Source organism: Polypterus senegalus, chromosome 1 (genome assembly GCF_016835505.1).
Source record: "Polypterus senegalus isolate Bchr_013 chromosome 1, ASM1683550v1, whole genome shotgun sequence".
Classification (NCBI taxonomy): domain Eukaryota; kingdom Metazoa; phylum Chordata; class Cladistia; order Polypteriformes; family Polypteridae; genus Polypterus; species Polypterus senegalus.
Window position 1 is genome coordinate 196,947,656 of NC_053154.1, and position 18,648 is coordinate 196,966,303.

The window sequence follows — 18,648 nt, forward strand, 5'->3', positions numbered from 1 at the left end:
GTGAAGAAGTACCAAAAACTAAATTGCAATTCCGATTTATGAGGTTTGTCTTCCTTACACGATATAAATTTGAAATATTCTTGGGTTGTAAGTCATTAGCTTTTTTTTGTACATTATTGAATGTTACAATTTGCAGTGAACCTATCTTCTGTCTTTTGTACCTGCAGTAAAGAGTGCTGACAATGGTATTCAGAAGAGTACAAATGCAAATCAAGAGGTGCCAGTCTCCCCACCGACTGCAAATAATTTGAATGAATCTGGTAAGCTGATCATGCTATCTGCCATGAGGCTGACATGTTCTTTCATACTGATTACTTTTTCCATCTGGCTGACCATTTAAAGATTTCCTGAAACTTGTCTTCCAGAGTCTAGGAGCCACTCTGCTGTCTTCCCTGAATTGAAAGAGTACACTTCTGGTCTACAGCTGTACTGTGCTGCATATGCATGCAAGCTGCCAGAAATGGCTGAGGCATTGGCTTATGGTGCAGATGTCAACTGGTTCAACATAGAAGATGACAACAGAACCCCACTAATTCAGGCTGTACACGGGGTATGCTCCTGTCTGTTGCTGTTTCACATTCGATACATAATTACTGTATAAGTTAGTTTTATTCACTAGTCATAAAAATACAATTTACAACTGTATTGTCGATATAATTGTATCAGTTTCTTTTGCATTTTTATATGCTTTTAATACATTTACATGAAACTAGGTAAAGTAGTAGCAACCTATACCATCTGCATAGTTTGAAAGTTAATTGAAGACAGATAGTAATACTATGACATTTTAATGCTGCATTTATTGTCAAAGACATGTTATTAAATATTCAGTTATCTTATTGCTACTGTGCAACCATTAGTGATGTTAGTATGTACATTCAAAAAAAAAGATTATTTTTGAGAATATTAGTATATTAGTCTATTTCAAATGAATTCTCATTTAATGATGATGCAGAAATACGCTGAATATTGTAAATTTTTAATTAAAGTAAACCAAAAATCATGAAGTCTCCTGTATAACAAAAATCACATTGCTCATCACAGCGATTGTGAAAGGGAAAATCGTCTGTTTAAAACCTGCCCAAAAAGGCTATCAAATTTAAGACACAAATTTTTCGATTCTTCTACTTACTGTAGTTCTAATATTATATATTATACACAGGCCCGGCATAGGCGAAGTAGACGACCATGAACCATGGCCATGAACCAAAGTAATTTCCCCCATAAGATTGTATGTGAATACAATTAATCCGTTCCAGACCATATGAACTGTTTGTAAATATATATATTTTTTTAAGTTTTTAAGCACAAATATAGTTAATTATACCATTGAATGCACAGCGTAATAGTAAACTAAATGTAAAAACATTGAATAACACTAAGAAAACCTTGAACAACAGAGAAAACTAACACTGCAAGAGTTCGCGTTATAGCCTTACGACCTGCTTGCTAAATACACTTTTTTTAATGAGTTTTAAGCACAGGGGAAAAAAATGAACATTTGAAAAATCCGGAATTTAATAAACAACCAAGAAAAGTAACATTGCAACAATGCACGCATGCGCCTGTGTGTGTGTCTCTCTCTTAAGCGCGCGCCTGTGTGTGTGTGTCTGTCTCGTGCGTGTGTGTGTCTGTCTCGTGTGCGTCTGTCTGTCTGTCTCGTGCACGCCTGCGTGTGTGTGTGTCTCACACGTGCCTGCGTGTGTGTGTGTGTATCATGTGCGCCTGCATGTGTGTGTGTGTGTATCACGTGCGCCTGCATGTGTGTGTGTCTGTCTGTCTGTCTTGCGCACGCCTGTCTGTGTGTGCATGTGCGTGCGTGTGTGTGTGTCACACACAGGGAATGCACAGGAAGAGACTGATTACGTGACGTGTGGCCATGCGCACTTTACCAGAAGAGACACACACACACGGACACCTGGACGCACACAGGGGTTTTATTAAAGTGGATAGTGTATACTGTATTTTATATTGCATATACTTTATTTATTAGGTATTATTTATTTTAATGCCCAATTTGTTTGATTTTGTATGTATGTCCTTATTAAATTAGTACATTCATTTAATAATTACAGACAAGCTGCATATAGGATAACGTTCTTGCTTATTTAATAATTGATGTTTACTTTATCTTGGGTGGGTTGGAAAAATGCTGAAATAACTCTTATTTATTTTATTTAAGATCTGCATAGAAAATATGAAAGGGAAAAATTGGCTTGGAAGAAAAGGGTTAATATGGTGTGTGACAGACATTCATTCTGGGCAGTTGCATATAGACTTAGTATGTAGAAGGGTAACTGAAATGGAGTTTGCAAATTTATGCGAACTGGGCCTTTTCAAACATTTATACTTTACCAATAAAGTCACTTATAGAGACATCAGCCTCAAATTGAACTTTGCCTGCTTTTGCCAAGCTCTGTTTGTCTTCCAGAAATCCGTAAAGCTTATTTTCCTTATTCTTTAGGGCTCACTGGTTACATGTGAGTTTCTACTTCAGAATGGTGCTAATGTGAACAGTCAAGATGTGTTTAAGAGGGGACCTCTGCACCATGCTGCCATCCTCGGACACACAGGGTATGCCTAAAATCTAGCCAAACTAATTGAGAGAACTCCTCTGAATCCGTAAATTCAAGTGTTTCTTAGAATAGAAGTATTTTTCCTTGCGATTTTTAGAGACAAGTGTTCAAAGGGACTCCCTAATATTTTGTATTTTAGCTGAAATTGCATTTTTTTCTGTTTCAGTTTTAATTACTTACATTGGCTCACTAAAAAGACAAGTGAAAAAAACAACTGTTCTGGCATTCAACTTTTTAACTATATACAGTATTCAGCCTTTTTTGCCTGATGTGGCAAACATAAACATTTCTTTCTCTTTAATGACAACAATTTCCCTTATTCATCCAATGTTATAAAATTTGGTCAATCTATGTAAAGTAAAAAAATAATACAAAAGTATTCTAGTTTCATAATGTAAAGTAACCGTGTTTGAGGGAGCTAAAAGGGGAAAGCCATTTTTTTATGCATGAATGGGACCTCCAAATATTTCTTTTTGTTTTTTTTTGTTTCTCTAAATGTGCTATTTACTTTCACTTCAGGCAAGTGTGTCTCTTCCTTAAAAGAGGAGCCAGCCAGAATGCGCTTGACATTGATGACAGAAGCCCTTTGTCTATAGCTGTGGAGGCAGCCAATGCAGATATAGTAACATTGTAAGTACATAATTCCTTTTATTTCATTTTTGAGCAGTGGCTAGTTTTAAACTGAGTTATAAGAATACCCTCTGTAAGTAATGGGTATTACTTGTAAATATACTATATGTATGACAGGCAGGTAACATAAACTGAACACCAGAGATTTGTGCTATATAAAATACTCTTTGCTTTTGCTCCTCAGAAGAAATGGATTGCAAGATAATATGTTAGGGTGGTGGGAAACAATTTCTTTCAAAACTCTTTCTGCCATGTTGGGTAAAAAAAAATAGGATGAAGGGGAATGTGATCTTTCTCTCAGACATGCATTTCAAAGCAACAGTACAAAAATGAACTCCATTTGAAACATGGAATTTTCTGAAATGGCAGGTACCTAGATTTTAATTTTGAACTTACTTTCAGTGCACAGTTCACAAATTCTCTCTGGGTACATGTAGGTTCCTTCAAACTGCCACATGCACTCCCTCAACTATTTCAGTTTGTCCCAAATCTAGTAACAATGCATTTTACGTTAATTGGGGACTGTACATTTTGACAGTATAAAAAAGTCTGAAGATTGCTGTGACCATCCAGTTTCTGTCTAGGTTTGTTTTGCCTACGTGAGCTCTGTCTCCCTGTAACAACATATTGAAAAAAGTTTATGGATGGATAGAAATACAACACTTGAATGGTTGTGCATAATTATCCTTATTGGACCAAATTGTACATTAATTGAAGTAGATCAGTCCTATTATGTCTATCCATCCATCCATTTTCCAACCCGCTGAATCCGAACACAGGGTCACGGGAGTCTGCTGGAGCCAATCCCAGCCAACACAGGGCACAAGGCAGGAACCAATCCCGGGCAAGGACACACACAAACACACCAAGCACACAATAGGGCCAATTTAGAAATTGCCAATCCACCTAACCAGCATGTCTTTGGACTGTTGGAGGAAACCCACGCAGACACGGGGAGAACATGCAAACTCCACGCAGGGAGGACCCGGGAAGCGAACCCAGGTCTCCTAACTGCGAGGCAGCAGCGCTACCACTGCGCCACCTTGCCTCCCTCCTATTATGTCTAGTTTTTATTTATTTAGGATGTAGACACTATTGAAAGTGATTGCTGATGGGAAAACTGGCTAACTATTGGCAGGCTTGATTGCTTAAAGATGAAGGTTTACATGTGACACAAGAAATCATTACAATACATCATTACCTTGCATCTGCAGTACAGCTTGGCATTATTGCCTATTGTCTTAGTAGCTGGGCATAAAAACAGCACCCCTATTAGTAATAACACTTTGTGACCACTGGGATGTTATTTAAATTGCCTGTTCCAGTGGTACAAATATAAATCATAATATGATATTTAATTAACATTTGCTTTTATCATCATAGAAATGGTAGTAAAAGGGAAGATTTTACATGTTGTCGGTGATGAGCTTTAAACATGATTTTTGTATAGTGTGTATATGTAAATTAGTGACACTTTTAACAATAGTAACATTTAGACAATTAGCAGTGGCAGTAGCCCATATGGAGGGTGTTTTAAGTACTATAACTTAAAATTGTTCAATTCATCAGTTCTTTAAAAATATTTTTTTCTTAACATGTTTTATGATGTCATTGACACCATGATATACATTATCCAACATGTCCAAAATGGTACTCCAGAAATGATTTTCCAGAAAGCATCCTTATTGTATAACTAACCCAGAATGATGGTAGATTTATTACAAAAACTCTAATGTCACTATTGTATTGGGTGGAGAGTGGTGGTTTAAATGTACTTTATTGTCAGAGAGATTTGTTATGCCGACTAAAAAAACAAAAATCCGTCGGGGTTAATGAAATAGCGTTAGGATGAAAGCATTAAACTATTGCAAAACAATGTAAGTACCTCAGTACAATGCTAAGTGCTAGTTCTGATGATCAAAAAGCTTTTGTTCCCATATTATCAAACCTCTTAAGTTCAGCATCCTGGCAGCATCTCAGATAAGGCATTAATTACCCCTGGATAGGGATGTCTGCCAGTCAGTAGACACACAAACTTGGGACACTTAACACTCACTCCCTAATGCAGGGCCAGTTTTGAGGTACTGGTCAACTTTACCTGCATTTCTTTATGATTTGGGAGAGAAACTGATGTATTTGGTGAATACCTTCACCTATATGAGGGCAATGTGTAACAGAGTGCTTGGTCTGTGATTTGTACCTGTGACTTTGAATCAGTGAGACTGAAAATGATAGATTCTGTAATCATCTAGGAGAGTTCATAGTTTACACAATGTTGCTCATAAGTGTACCATGTTCCAGACAACCCTAAGCTAAGAGTCAGTGATTGACTTTTCTGATGTACTGTCCATTCTGAAACTATTTGCTGTACATACCTAGGTAAGGAATTAGTACCAAGCTGTCAATTAGATTACTATTAGCTGTTTAGTTGGGGTAGGTAGACAGGGTGCAGATCAGAAAAACATGGCACACCTAAATTAGTAAGCTGTCCTGGGATATCCTTCCTGCCAGAGGCCATTGTTTATGATGAGTTCAGCTCATCTTGATGAAGGTCAGAAACACATAGTCTAAGTAGACCTTGTACTTCAGTAATAAAGGTGGCTACCAGGAGATCTAGCGAAAAGCTGCTTGCAATAATTATAACCCTGGGTGAGAAGCTGTAATATTCAGTGTTACTAAGTAGCAGGTGGGCCTTTCAGTTTACCTAAAGGTAAAAATAGCAAGCTAAAAAGGCGGGAGGAGGAACTGCCAAACTGAAGGACTGCTTATAGGAAGAATTTGCTGAAGCCATGGAGAAACAATTTAGGGGCCATATTCAAACACGTATCATTTGACAAGCTGAAAGGTAGTAGGGGGAAATAATTGACCAGGCAATTTTTAATTAAGATTTTCCAAGTGTCCCCCTTGATTTATGAGTAATATCATATGGGAGCTCTTTGAGAAATTCTTGAACTCTGTGAATGGATGTTCCTCTGCTATAACGTTTCATTTGTGGTTAAGCCTTAATTGCTATCTGATGTTGTCAGTGAAGCACTTAAGGACACCCATCCAAAGAATAAATGCATCCTGAAACTGTTAAATAATAACACCTATTCATGTAATAATAAATTCACTTGCTTTGATAATTGAAAACATAAGTATGTGGTTATTTTAATAATAAAGGAGTACTCTTCTGAGCTTATAGTAAGCAAAATGCAGCCTCTCAAAATGAAATAACTGCTACACTTGGTCTTGGGTGCCAGTGCTGTTGCATATAGCCCCTATAGGCAGAAGGACTTCAATTCACTTACAATAAGCTACTTGTGCTTCCAAGTATGGAATCTATTTGTGTTTTTTTTTTTCTCTTTTTTTGAAGGTTGCGTTTGGCGAAGATGAACGATGAGATGCGTGAAGCTGAAGGACTCTATGGACAACCAGGTCAATATTCTACTAACAACCATACTGAAATGCAGTATAAAAAGTGCATACAGGAATTCATAAGCCTGCAGCTGGAAGAGTCCTAGCTTTATTTTCAGGGAATAGTTTAAAACTTCTTTGAGCTACTGTAGTTAAGGTGTAAACATTAGTTTAATGAGAAGTAAATCTCTGCAGTAGACTCTCTTAAAAATTAAATTATCTGCCAAACTGTCAGATTTGCTATTTCATGCACACACACAAGCATAGGCACATTCAGGTGTACAATAAAGTGGTGAATTGAAAGGAGGAGAAACTATGAGGCTCTCACTTGTACTCCTAAGATAAAAGCATTAAAGGGCACAGTGCAATATCTACTGGTTTGTCAGGGTCAGGCGTAGGAGGAATAAAAGACCCAACCAGGAAAACAAAAAGTGATTCTTGATAGTGGCAACCACTTGTGAGTGAAGTGAAGCTAAATATACTGTGGTTAATGAAATATGCTGGCATTCATATTTAATTGACAAAAAAAATCATTCAAATTGAAGTGTAAGAGAATTGGCCACGGACAAAACTGGCATGCCTGCCAGATTTTGAAAAGGTAAGATAGGAATCTACGCCACACTGATGAACTAAGAAAATTATGAACACATTTACAGAAATCCATTATAAAGACATGGTGATGTCTAATGAAATTATTTGCACAACTGAATGTCAGTTAGATAACAGTTTAACAGCAATATTATATTTCCATGTTTTAGTAACATGCATATGTGCATTAGGTTAGAAAAAACAAAACAATTATACAAAATGTGCATTTCAACAAATATATAATAATTATTATACATAAATCCAACCTAAAATGAGTTTACTCATTCCAGTTGGAAGAATTTAGAGCTCACTTTACGTTAAGACCGTTTTCACCAGGTTCAAGTGCGACTCAAACCTTTCACCTCATTCTTTAGAAATGTTCAGTTTTTCACAGTGGCACCTAAATGTTTCTTGACAACATCTGGATCAGTCAGGCCGTACGTACCATTAAGTGTCAGGCTTCCTCTACTTTCATTATTCCAAGCTGTAATTCTTCGTTGCTTTCCACTGCATCAGAGTTCATCACTTGAGTTATTTGGTGAATCTGGTTATGCAGCTAGTCTCCTGTCCTGGTAAGAAGTTTGGGTATCCGATTGGCATCATTTTAAATGATATACCAAGTAAACTTTGGCAACAGCATTTCACGTAAAGTGGTGCAAGTTAAAATGTAACCTTTCAAAAACATTTTTCAGTCTTTCAAGGGTTCTTGTTTATAAGCAAAATAAATTTATTGCACATTATTCAGTATTAGTTTGGGAAGCAGGGGAGTTTAATGCATCATAGGAGTGGTGCCTTTCTTGGCCTTGCCAACAAACTTTTGTATACAAAAAGAGCAGTAGGTGTCTACGTGCTGAACATTAAACACATTAGTCATATGAATGATGATATTGAACAGGGCTGACTGAGGTCTGAGGTCCCAGGAGGTCTTGTACATAGTAGAGGAGGAAGAAGAGAGCCGAGACTGGAAGATGTTTGTGTGTGTGTAGAAACTGGAAATGCAAATCTGTATAGTAAAATGACACCAAAGTATTCAGGTCACTCTATAGCAATGCAAACTAATGAATCTGTCAAAAGCCAGAATCCCATCAGCCATTTGTTAGTTCAGCATAAAAACATTCTTCCATCTTTTTTTTGGGAGAGGGGGCAGAATAGGGTTTCTGAGCAGTGAGTGTAAAAGGAAAAGATTCGGAGTTAGTTGAAGTAAGCTGTATGTCTGACTTTGGTAAACGTTTACTGACGATCACTAAACTGAGCCTTTCATTTTTAAGACTGCAGATTATTCTTGAAAAGGATTTTTTAAATAAAACGTTAGTGGTGGGTGAATGTTTGTCGTTTTCAGTTCAGGAACATACTGACTGACTCACTCACTTTTGGCATCTGACTGTTAATCAGCAGTATAACCTGTAAATTGTCATCCTTTCAAAAACAAAAATCTGCTGGCTGGTAGGAAGTGGTAGGGGTTGTGTGCATTTCTTTCGAGTCTCTCAAGTGTTCGTCTTTGCACAATATGTCCATAGAAGATAAAGCTGCTATCTTGTAATAAATAACCAATGGTTTAAACCAGCTGGGCAGCTTCTTGAAGAAGATGCTCCTCATTTTGCCAAGACTCTTACCAAGGCCCTTTTTTAGGTGGTTTTTTTTTTTTTTGGGCCTCATTTTTTTCATGACTGCTTTTGCATATTTAAAAAATGTTAAGACTTTAGTGTTTCTTTTTAATTTCAGAATTTAGGGAAGAGATGAGTTTTATATGTTGCAGATTTTCTTAACAATTTTATAAGAAATGTCAAAGGACACCCCAAAGCTCTTTACATGGGTGGTAAGCCCTGCAATCTGAACACAAGAGTCAACTGTCTTAAGCCACCCATCTCCATTGTCCGACATACAGCTTCCCACCAAACTGCCCCTCAAAGTGTACCAATAAGACAGTTTCTGACTTGAGATGTGTTGTTTTGTGGTGTGTTAATGATGTTAAGGCCAGGTACAATATAGTTGGGGTGTGCAAGTTTGGCTTTAAATGTGTTCATCCCTGTGCCCACTGTGTGTGACTGTACCATCCTGGGCAGCCCACTTCAGCAGAACCTGTTCTAATTTGTACACTGTCTCCCTCACGTTTGTGCCTTTTCTGTTCTCAGATTGGTTCTTTGAGTTGTAAACTCCAGTCTGACTGTATTTTTGTATATAAATCCTGCACTTTAAATATAAGTTGTTAGCAAAATATAATGTTGACTTGTGCTTTTTTCACCCCCACCTTCTCTGCCTGTCTCTGCACCTCCTTGTTTTACTTTGTAACATTGTGAACACAGAGTATCCTGCCTGGTGCTTATGTTCTTTGCTCAGTCATTTGCAAAGTGCCCATAGCTAAACAAGTGCTCTTGGTAGCTTATGGGCAGATTTGCACCCATGCTACAGTCAAAGTCTTTAGGGCCTTTTCTTCCTTATTCCACAGCTTGTAGTTACTGTGTTTTAAGTGTTTCAATTGGGGTCCAGTAGAAGTTCAAGAGATAAGAGTAACCCTAAAAACAGGCACATCTCTCCTCCACCCTGCTTTGGTTTTTTAAACCGACACAGAAAGATGTAACTGAAGGACAGGAGAGAGTGCCGTAACCTCCACATAAACATTACCCAATTATTTTGTATCCCTGAAGAGTATGAGAAGAACCCCAGGATGCCACAGTTTCAAAGAAATTAGAAATGCGGCTCTCTTGCCGGGGGCTAAACACTGACTTTTACCTTCAGTAGCATTCAGATGTGTTGCCATAAGGGTGCAGTAGCTGATGTGACAGTGCCAACCCTGTGCCAGACTCCACTTTCAAGGTGCTACACACTGTCACCTTCACAGTGCCATCACCGAATTAGAGGTCAGGAAAGGATAGTTTTGGAAATCTTAACATTTTGAGACAAAAGAAGCACTTAAACTAAGGGTTTCCTGAATTTCTATCAGACGATGTGATGTTGTCTCTTTATTTGAAGAACCATATATACGGTGCTTTCTCTGGCCTTGACTTTATTTTAAATTATGCTATAGCACATCCATATAGCCTGATGTGAGATTTAGTAGACTTTGTCTGCTCTTTGGCCAGAAGTTTGTTGCATCTAAACTAAGCTCTGTTCATTTTATAGATTTTTTTTTTTTCCCATTACTTGCCACATAGACGGAGAGAGAGAGACTCTATAGGGCAAGATGATACAATCTAAAACCAGTTTGGTTTCCATTGCTGATCAAAAGACAGAAGGCACCATCACAGGGCTAATGACATTACCAAACAGTATCAAATATCAAAAAGAAAGATTGAACAGTGCAATAAAAAAATGCAGAAAATAAGGGAGCTGGGTCAGTGGTCATGAAACTGTACTGTATGTGCACTTGTGATGCGTGTTCACTCCCATGTGGGCAAATGTCTTTCTGCTTGTTGAACTAACTCTCGCATCTCTCCTCTAATTCTTTTTGCTCAACGGCTCCACTTAACGCTTTCTATCCCTCTGTGGAGCTGCTCTGATGCCACATCAGGTATGGCTGCTTTTTTTTTTGCAATTACTTTCTTTCATTTTTTGGTTTATTTGCTTCTAGACTTTGCTATACTCAGTGCTGATTATTAAAAAAACACACGTGTTTCCTGCCTGTTCCATTGCTTTCTCAGTACTTCAATCCATAGATTAGTTCTCTGTTTTAATGCCCATTTTTTCTTCCCCCTATCCATTGCAGGTGATGAAACATACCAGGAAATTTTCCGAGATTTTTCCCAAATGGCTTCCAATGAACCAGAAAAACTTAATCGTCTCCAGCTGTCAGACTCACCGAGGCTGTGAAGCTTGTGCTTCTTAAATGCATTTCCTTAACCTTAATGCCACGTGGCCCATCAAAAACAAAAACCAGCAGCTCACCAGGTGAACCACTTTGGACTGAGAAGGCCGATTCCTTTACTCTACTGTGCTGGTTTCTGGTTACGGTCATATTTATGCTAATAATTTACAATACAAAACCCCTTTTGGTATGTTAAATGTTATTATAGGCCAGTCCTAAAGGGTAAAGGGGGACCGAAGATAGCTGCCCTGGCTCCAAGTATTCAGCCACTGGGTGTGTGTGTGTGTGTGTGTGTGTGTGTGTGCGTGCGCATATAAGCGTACATGCGTGTGTGTCTACTTTTACTATATCCATTTCCCTGTTTGCTTGTGTGCCACTATGTCAGTGCCTCCATGTTTGTTTGTGTGTATGTGTGCTTTGCAATGCTCCAGCTTGGGCTGTGATGCCGTTTTCACTAAAATATTGGGCAGGCCCTTTGTGTTTTAGTGTGGGAGGGAGCGAGCCTTGTTCTGTTGTTGGTGTCAAGTGGGTCAAGTGGGTCAGGTCGACAGTGGCACAATTCTGTTTTCTGTTGTTTTTCTGTTGAGTGTAACATGAGGATTTGTGCACAAATTGTCAACAAAAAGCTGATTCGCAAAAGTAAAGAGAATGAAGAAAGAAGCAACAATGGAAGAGGAGGAGAATAATGCTGCCTCCTGTGTCTGCAGTGGCGATTCTGAACTGATTTGTGCCTCAAGCAGTGGAAGCCATCTGTGTGGAAGGAGAGTTGATTGTCTGCTACACTGTTGACTTTAACTGCTTGGTGTTTGCTGAGGTTGAAGGCTTCAGATGCATTCCTTAACACTTGAGAAACTTGCAGGGAGTTTATAATTAAATCAACAAAAGAATAAACATGAAGGATATAAAAGGAGAGGCTTAATGAAGATACCGTTAATGGTAAGCCCTTGAGTTACTTGGCTCTCTCTGCTTTTATACATCGAGGCGTCTTCAGCACTTCACTTGTTTATGACAAAAGTGTTTTTAAAACCGTGCCAGCCAGGGTGCTCTAAGACACCCCAAGACCCCAGGTAGGAGGGCTGCCATTTTCATTCATATTTTGTAATCTGTGCTGAATGTAAAATATGTAAGTATTGTATATATCAATAGAATTATTGCTTTTAGAATATGTTTAATAAAATTATTCTGGTACTGAAGTTGATGACAAATTTCTATCAAACATGTTTGTTCATTTTTTCTATCTAAATGTCCTGGAATAAAATACAAAATTGCATTTAGATGGTGAATGTGTGCACTAGGCTTTTGTTGCCAGTTTCCATTTTGATTTTTCCCTGGTCTGGTTCTCAGCTGGCACACAGTCAGCGTGTTCTGGACATGCACGGACACACAACGGGCCGCCGCCGCAGCACCACCTTTTATTCCTAGGCAACCTGGGAGTCTGAATCTAAGGAGCAGCTTTTCAGGGATTGTTTATTAACTTTATTGATCTGACCGTTTCTGTTGAAACCGTGCATGTAATGTAAATATTTAATTAGTAGTCTCTTTTTACGTCACGGGCACAGTGGCTTAATAATTAAGGCGACAGTCTATAAGCGCCAGAGTCCTGGCCCGATCATGCTTGGTGTGTATTTGTCTAATTTGTTTTTTCATCCAAGGTCAGGATATGTGACAACTGTTGATGGATCATGTAGGGAGGCAAAGGTGCCAGCTGAACCAGCAACATTGAGGTTTACAGTCGAGAGCCTTGCTAGTACATTGTAGCACCAACCTGACCAGTTTGAACCTATCTTAACACATTGCTGTTTGTTTCATGATTTACTATTGACCACTTCCTCAGATTCAAGTTCAAGCTTAAGCCTGGCCACTGCTTTTGCACAGTTCACATATCCTCTACATGTCCTGTGCATTTTCTCTGGGTAATTCAGTTTCTTCCTAAATCTCTAAGACAAAGTGGCATCCTGTCTGGGCCTGGCCCCTCATGACCATTAGTTTAGCAAATAAAGCTAATACATGTTCAGAGGCAAAAGCAGAATGTGGTGTGATTATCTGTGATGGTGGTGTGTGCTCACCCCTTAGGCTTGATTTACTAAATCTGTTTATTTATAAATGGATTACTTATCATGAGCCATTTGCTAACAGTGTACTTAGTGTTAAACATACCAAGTGGGAGTTACTCCTCACTCTATGGTTCACAGTCATGTGCATCAAAGCCTGGTCTCTGTCAGGTTACAGGACGAAGAGCACAAACAACACCTGTGATCTGTAAATGTGCCAACAAGCTGGTCCATCTAATTGACTACCCTGCTTATTTCTGTCATGACCACTGGCACTTGTGGAGTTCTTAGTACCTCACCAAGGCAGAAACAAAGACCTGAAGTTGATTAAAGGCAGAAATTGCTCCTACCCAGCCAAAAAAAAAAATATCGCTGAGCATATACGGCGCCGGGACCAACTTTGGGCGTCACTCTTCTCAAGAGTTCTCTTCACTTTCTGTATCTTTGCCAAACGAACGTGCAGTACCAAAAGTGTACACTCGAGGGCACTCTTTCCATTATCGTTCTGGATGCTGAAGTGCTTTTAATCCTCCTCTTGTGTTAGCTTTCTGTTATCATCTCTTATGTTAACGGGTTGGTTTTGACCCATGTATTAAATCAGCTATAAAATACACTAAAAACAATAAGCTATCATCCAATTTGTTTCTCATCTCTTGGTTACCTTGTTAGGCTTCCTTATCCATGAAAATGTTGCTTTTAATACTTTTGGTGTGGGCCTCTGGGCCTTTTTTTGTCAGTATACCCCTTGATTTCAATTTTGCAGTTGAAACACAATACATTTGTCTTTCTGTCCTTACTGCTTGGGCAGACCTGACACCTCTTTCTGAGGACTCTTGATATCATTTGAAATGTCTGAAGTGACATTGTTGTCCGGAAAGTATTTCTGCCTGTTAGCATTATCAGTGGCCTCATTGCAGGATCTGTACACTCCAGCAAGAAGAACACCACCAATGAAAGCATCCAGGTATTCCTCATCAATGTCTTTCCACATGTCGCCATGGACTTTTTTTCCTTCAAGGTTCGTCATAGTAATGATGATTCTTTTTAGTGACAATGGCATAAATAGCTCAAAACATGTCTTGATGTCACTGACTCTGGTCAGAGCAAACCTTGTGATTCCAGGGGTCATTTTGATGACATTTGCAGCAGCTGCCCTGCCATGTACATCATGAGGTACTGAGCTCCAAAAGATCTTACCATTTTTGGACTTGAATCTTTCAGTAGGAGCAGCTTCAGCACCAGTGACCTCCTCATCAGATGTGTCTGTGTCTTCTGGATGATACTCCACATTGTCTTCCTCCTCAGAAACCTGCTCATCTGAATCGCTATGCTGCTCTGTGTTCTCTCCTTCATTTTCACCAAAAATATGATCCAGAACTTGGCTCACTGGAAATCTTCTTCTCATTTTTGCATGCTGCAAATTGTAAATGTGCACTCTGCACCTGACATTTCTGGACATGGCCATCTTTGTTTGTTTTGTTTTTGTGCAGGTATCCTGGAAAGCCACGCAAATTGAGAAAGCTCACATGATTAGGAGAGGAGCTGGTTGTCAGTGTGTCAGCTGACAGTGCACTTAGGATTTCAGTTTTGGCTCTAATTATTGCTTTATCATCGTATTATCATAACTGGGTCGAAACCGACCCTAACAACACAAAGGTCATAATTTCAACCAGAGTATTTTATAATTTAGTAAAAAAAAAATTTTTTTTGCTTTATTTTGTTGAAATAGAGGTTCCTGACAAAGTCAAAAAGCTTTGATGCAATAAACAAATTTATGTGATTCTTGTATGCATTTAAAATTTAAAACGGGTCGGTGCAGACCCTAACACAAGAGGAGGATTAACAGACTCGCTTTATTTAGCAGTCAGATGTCTACTTTTTATAGCACTTAGTCTAGCGTATTCTGTGCAGATCCTTTTAGGGCTATTATTCTCCCAATGTTGTTGTCTGTAACGTATCTCAGTGGAAAACCATTACAGCGTTTCTGCTCGTTTTTGAACGCCTTTCCCTCACTCTCGGACTTCTGACTGGCCAGAACCAAATCCCAAAGCGAATTCCCTGCAATTTGTACTTGCCTTTTGCTTTTTTAGAGCAGCAAGCGCAACACAGACGGCTATGTTAGTAATAAAAGCCTTTGTAGGCAGCTACGGTTAAAGCAACTCCACACGCCTCCTCGTGTCGCCTGCTTACTGCTTGCCTACAGTAATCCCGCCCAGCGGACTTAAAGCATTGATTGACAGCTCGCATAAGCAATCGCTGAGCGCGTGTGTTCACCCTGCGATGGGCTCATAGACATAGAATTACTGGACGCTGCATGACCAGCAGCATCATACGTCAACGTCGCCTCCATATTGTGAGTGGCACTGCTGTTGAGTGAAGTAATGGATAAAGATGCCTCATGCATGTGCAGCTTGAGTTTGTGCAAACCGCTGTACGCTCCAAACCAGATCCCCGGGGATTAAATTTCATAGGTAAGGCTGAACAATTGTTTTGGTTATATTTGGCCATTAGAAAATCCCGTTTTATAATCTTAACTTTAGCTACGCCAGGCTAAGAGAGCAAAGCTATGCATTTATGTGCTCAAGTGAGCCTCCAAACAACGTTTTGGCTAAACGTATTTACATAGCTGTTAACATTTCTCAAACTCTGAAGGTTTCTGAAAGAAATCCACCTCAGGAAGCAGTGGGAGATAGCCCTTAGACGGGATTTTGAGAAAGCTGTCCTGTGATGTGTGCCATGCTAGTTTGGTAACAGATGCTCTACCGGCATCATATGATCAAAGCTACCACTTCCTCACATTAAAAAACAAAGGAGGTTTGATGATTCCTTCTGAGGATACAGTCAATGTGGTCAAAGTAGCTGAGCTTGTAATCCAACAGTCGACATTTGGGCAAGCTGTCAGTGTATCTTTGATCAATCAGTTTGTTCGGGATGAGATTGGTTCAGATGATGTGTTTTTTCTCATGGAGCACATTCAGGAAACACAGTTTGAAATTGACAACCATCATTTCATGCTCATGTCTTTAGTTGTGTCTGTCTTCGACAAACTAAGGCTGCACCATATTGCCTGAATTGACTGAATACTCTCAAATTACAGGATCTGAGTGAGCGAGAGGGAGTATAAGTCTGTAGGAGATCAGTGAGGTAGGGGGGAGCAAGACTGTGGAGTGCTTTAAATGTTAAGAGTGGTATTTTTGTATTGTATTCAGTAGTGAAAAGGCAGCCAGTGAAGTTGGGAGAGAATAGGTGTAATATGTTCAGTGGATTTAGAACAGGTTATTATCCTGGCAGCAGAATTTTGAAGAAGTTGTAAGCGATGGATACATTTTTGTGTGATGCCATGTAGATAACATTACAGTAATCTATACGAGAGGTGACTAGGGCATTAACCAGTACTGGGTTGCGTAAGAGGACGAAGTCTAGAAATGTTTCGGAGATGGAAGAAGGCAGTACAAGAAATGTTACTTATATGGGAGGAATTATTTAATAATTGCCATTATGAGTGTATAAATGAATATAAATAATTGCATTTAAACGATTCGCCGAAATCTGTTGTATGTAAACGATACTCTTTGAAACATGATTGTTTTTTCCTCAGAAAACCCAGTTTCCATGTCTACCTGTACTAGTTTAAATGGCTCTTTTGCCATTCGCAATATGGCGGATGCGCTGACGTATCGTGTCAACTTAGCAACACAGTGAATGCAGCGTCTATCTGTATATGTCTATGTTCGTACCTGTCCCTGGCCTGGACACTAAGCTCAGCTTACATGACATACGTGCTCTGCGTCCAGCTCTTTGTCAATTTATCACCGCTTTATGGGCACAGGAGTGCGCCGCTTGTCGTGCTGGTTAAAATGCGTGTCACACATGGTTTAGAAATGGTGCACGAAAATTTACTCGTTGACTTCTCATAAACAAAAGATTGAGTAATCACAATCGATGCAGATGTAGCAGTCTATATAATTTACAGCACTGTACGTTGAAGATTTTTTGCGACATTTACTAGCTAAATAAGATTTTAAGGTGGATTGGAAAATCCTAAAAAGTATGAACTTCAGCCTCGTTGACTTCTTGCCCAGGTTTTGTTCACGTACGCACTTAACGGTTTCAGATCCCTCGCCTACACCCAAATCATAAAGCCGGTATTTATACTTCTGTGTGCAGACACTTGTCAATATGAATTTGCAATATAACATCGAATTAATCAAGTTGTACTTACGAGAACTATATTTAATAAAGCATTTTTGTAAAATGGATTTAAATTGAACGCAGGGCAACGATGGTTAACACTGTTGTAACGAGCACGGCTATGGAAGTGACAGGCGCACCTACACTGAGGTAAACCACGCAGGATGGGCATTTTTGAACCCTCAGATAACCTGACGTATTTATTGTTGGACACTGAGCATGCAGATCGCTAAACCCCTGGCATGCATATTCAGTCGGGGCCATTGTAAACGGCAATGCTAAATACCAGGGAGAATTCGCGCTGATAATCGCTGGATCTTCCTTTTTTGGGTCACGCACCTTTCGACTTGGGCCCACCTCTTAGCGATTTCGTTTTCAGTACGTGAATCAGCGAGGCTACGCATTCCGACATCATCGCCCGCTCCGCCGCACATTGTACTTCGGGTTACTTCATCCTGCTAACATGAACTCGCGGGTTGAACTTCGACGACGCTTCTTGTCGCCGGATCTTTTGACCTTCACGAGGGTCTTGATAAAATTGCCCAGACCCTGAACAGCAGCGCTGCCTAGAAGGCTGTGAAACAGTCTAGACAGGATGACTTCTAGACAATTCGCGTCTAACCAGGTGGCTCCACTGGCTTCGTCTCATAGATTCCGATCCTCTTGCAATAACTCCGCACGCAGTTCCTTAAGCCCCCCGCGACTGGTAAGTGGACAAAATGACTAAGTCCGTTAGGCACTAGTTTGAAGAGTAGCCATAAGTCTCTGCTACAATAGACAGACATCCTCCAGTCCTGCAGACAAACTAGCATCAACGGAATACACTAAGAAAGTACACTAGCGAGAACCAAGGAACAGCACAAAGATAAAACCTAACAATAAAAGCATTACACGTTTTGAATAAAAACTAGATTTCGTACGCATGATAATATATTAATCAAACATTAAATTACGTGAATGCTATACTTTCTCACTCATCATTAGTAATTATGTCCACTTATGAATAGAACAAACAACATGGCAAGTCCCGCAGGCGCACACACGCAGCCAAGCAGACAGAAGAAAAGGTTTAGCTCACCACATGTAGAGATCACTCAGCAACGAGTCTTTTCTAGTCTTGTCTGTAATAAAAGCTGGTGAAGACATTCTGCGCACTTTCCAATATCCATTGACTTCGCCGGTTGGCAGGGCCCCAGGGGTGGATGAGATATGCCTTGAGTTCCTCAAGGCTCTGGATGTTGTAGGGCTGTTTTGGTTGACACATCTCTGCAACATCTCATGGACATCGGGGACAGTGCCTCTGGATTGACAGACTGGGGTGGTAGTCCCCCTCTTTAAGAAGGGGGACCAGAGGGTGTGTTCCAACTACAGAGGGATCCCACTCCTTATCCTCTTTGGAAAAGTCTATTCAGGG

General features: G+C 39.6%; 1 protein-coding gene across 5 annotated transcripts in view; it reads left to right on the forward strand.

Moving 5' to 3' along the window:
- LOC120537426 (arf-GAP with coiled-coil, ANK repeat and PH domain-containing protein 2-like) overlaps positions 1-12,185 on the forward strand; it is a 177,621-nt gene extending 165,436 nt beyond the window's left edge. For all 5 annotated transcript variants that reach the window (XM_039766354.1, XM_039766374.1, XM_039766363.1 and 2 more), the window contains 6 exons: positions 168-260; positions 366-550; positions 2,465-2,574; positions 3,096-3,206; positions 6,562-6,623; positions 10,894-12,185. In XM_039766354.1, coding sequence (XP_039622288.1) covers positions 168-260; positions 366-550; positions 2,465-2,574; positions 3,096-3,206; positions 6,562-6,623; positions 10,894-10,997 — 665 coding nt within the window. In that variant the 3' untranslated portion in view covers positions 10,998-12,185. The remainder of the gene's footprint in view (positions 1-167; positions 261-365; positions 551-2,464; positions 2,575-3,095; positions 3,207-6,561; positions 6,624-10,893) is intronic.
- Positions 12,186-18,648: the final 6,463 nt, after the last annotated feature.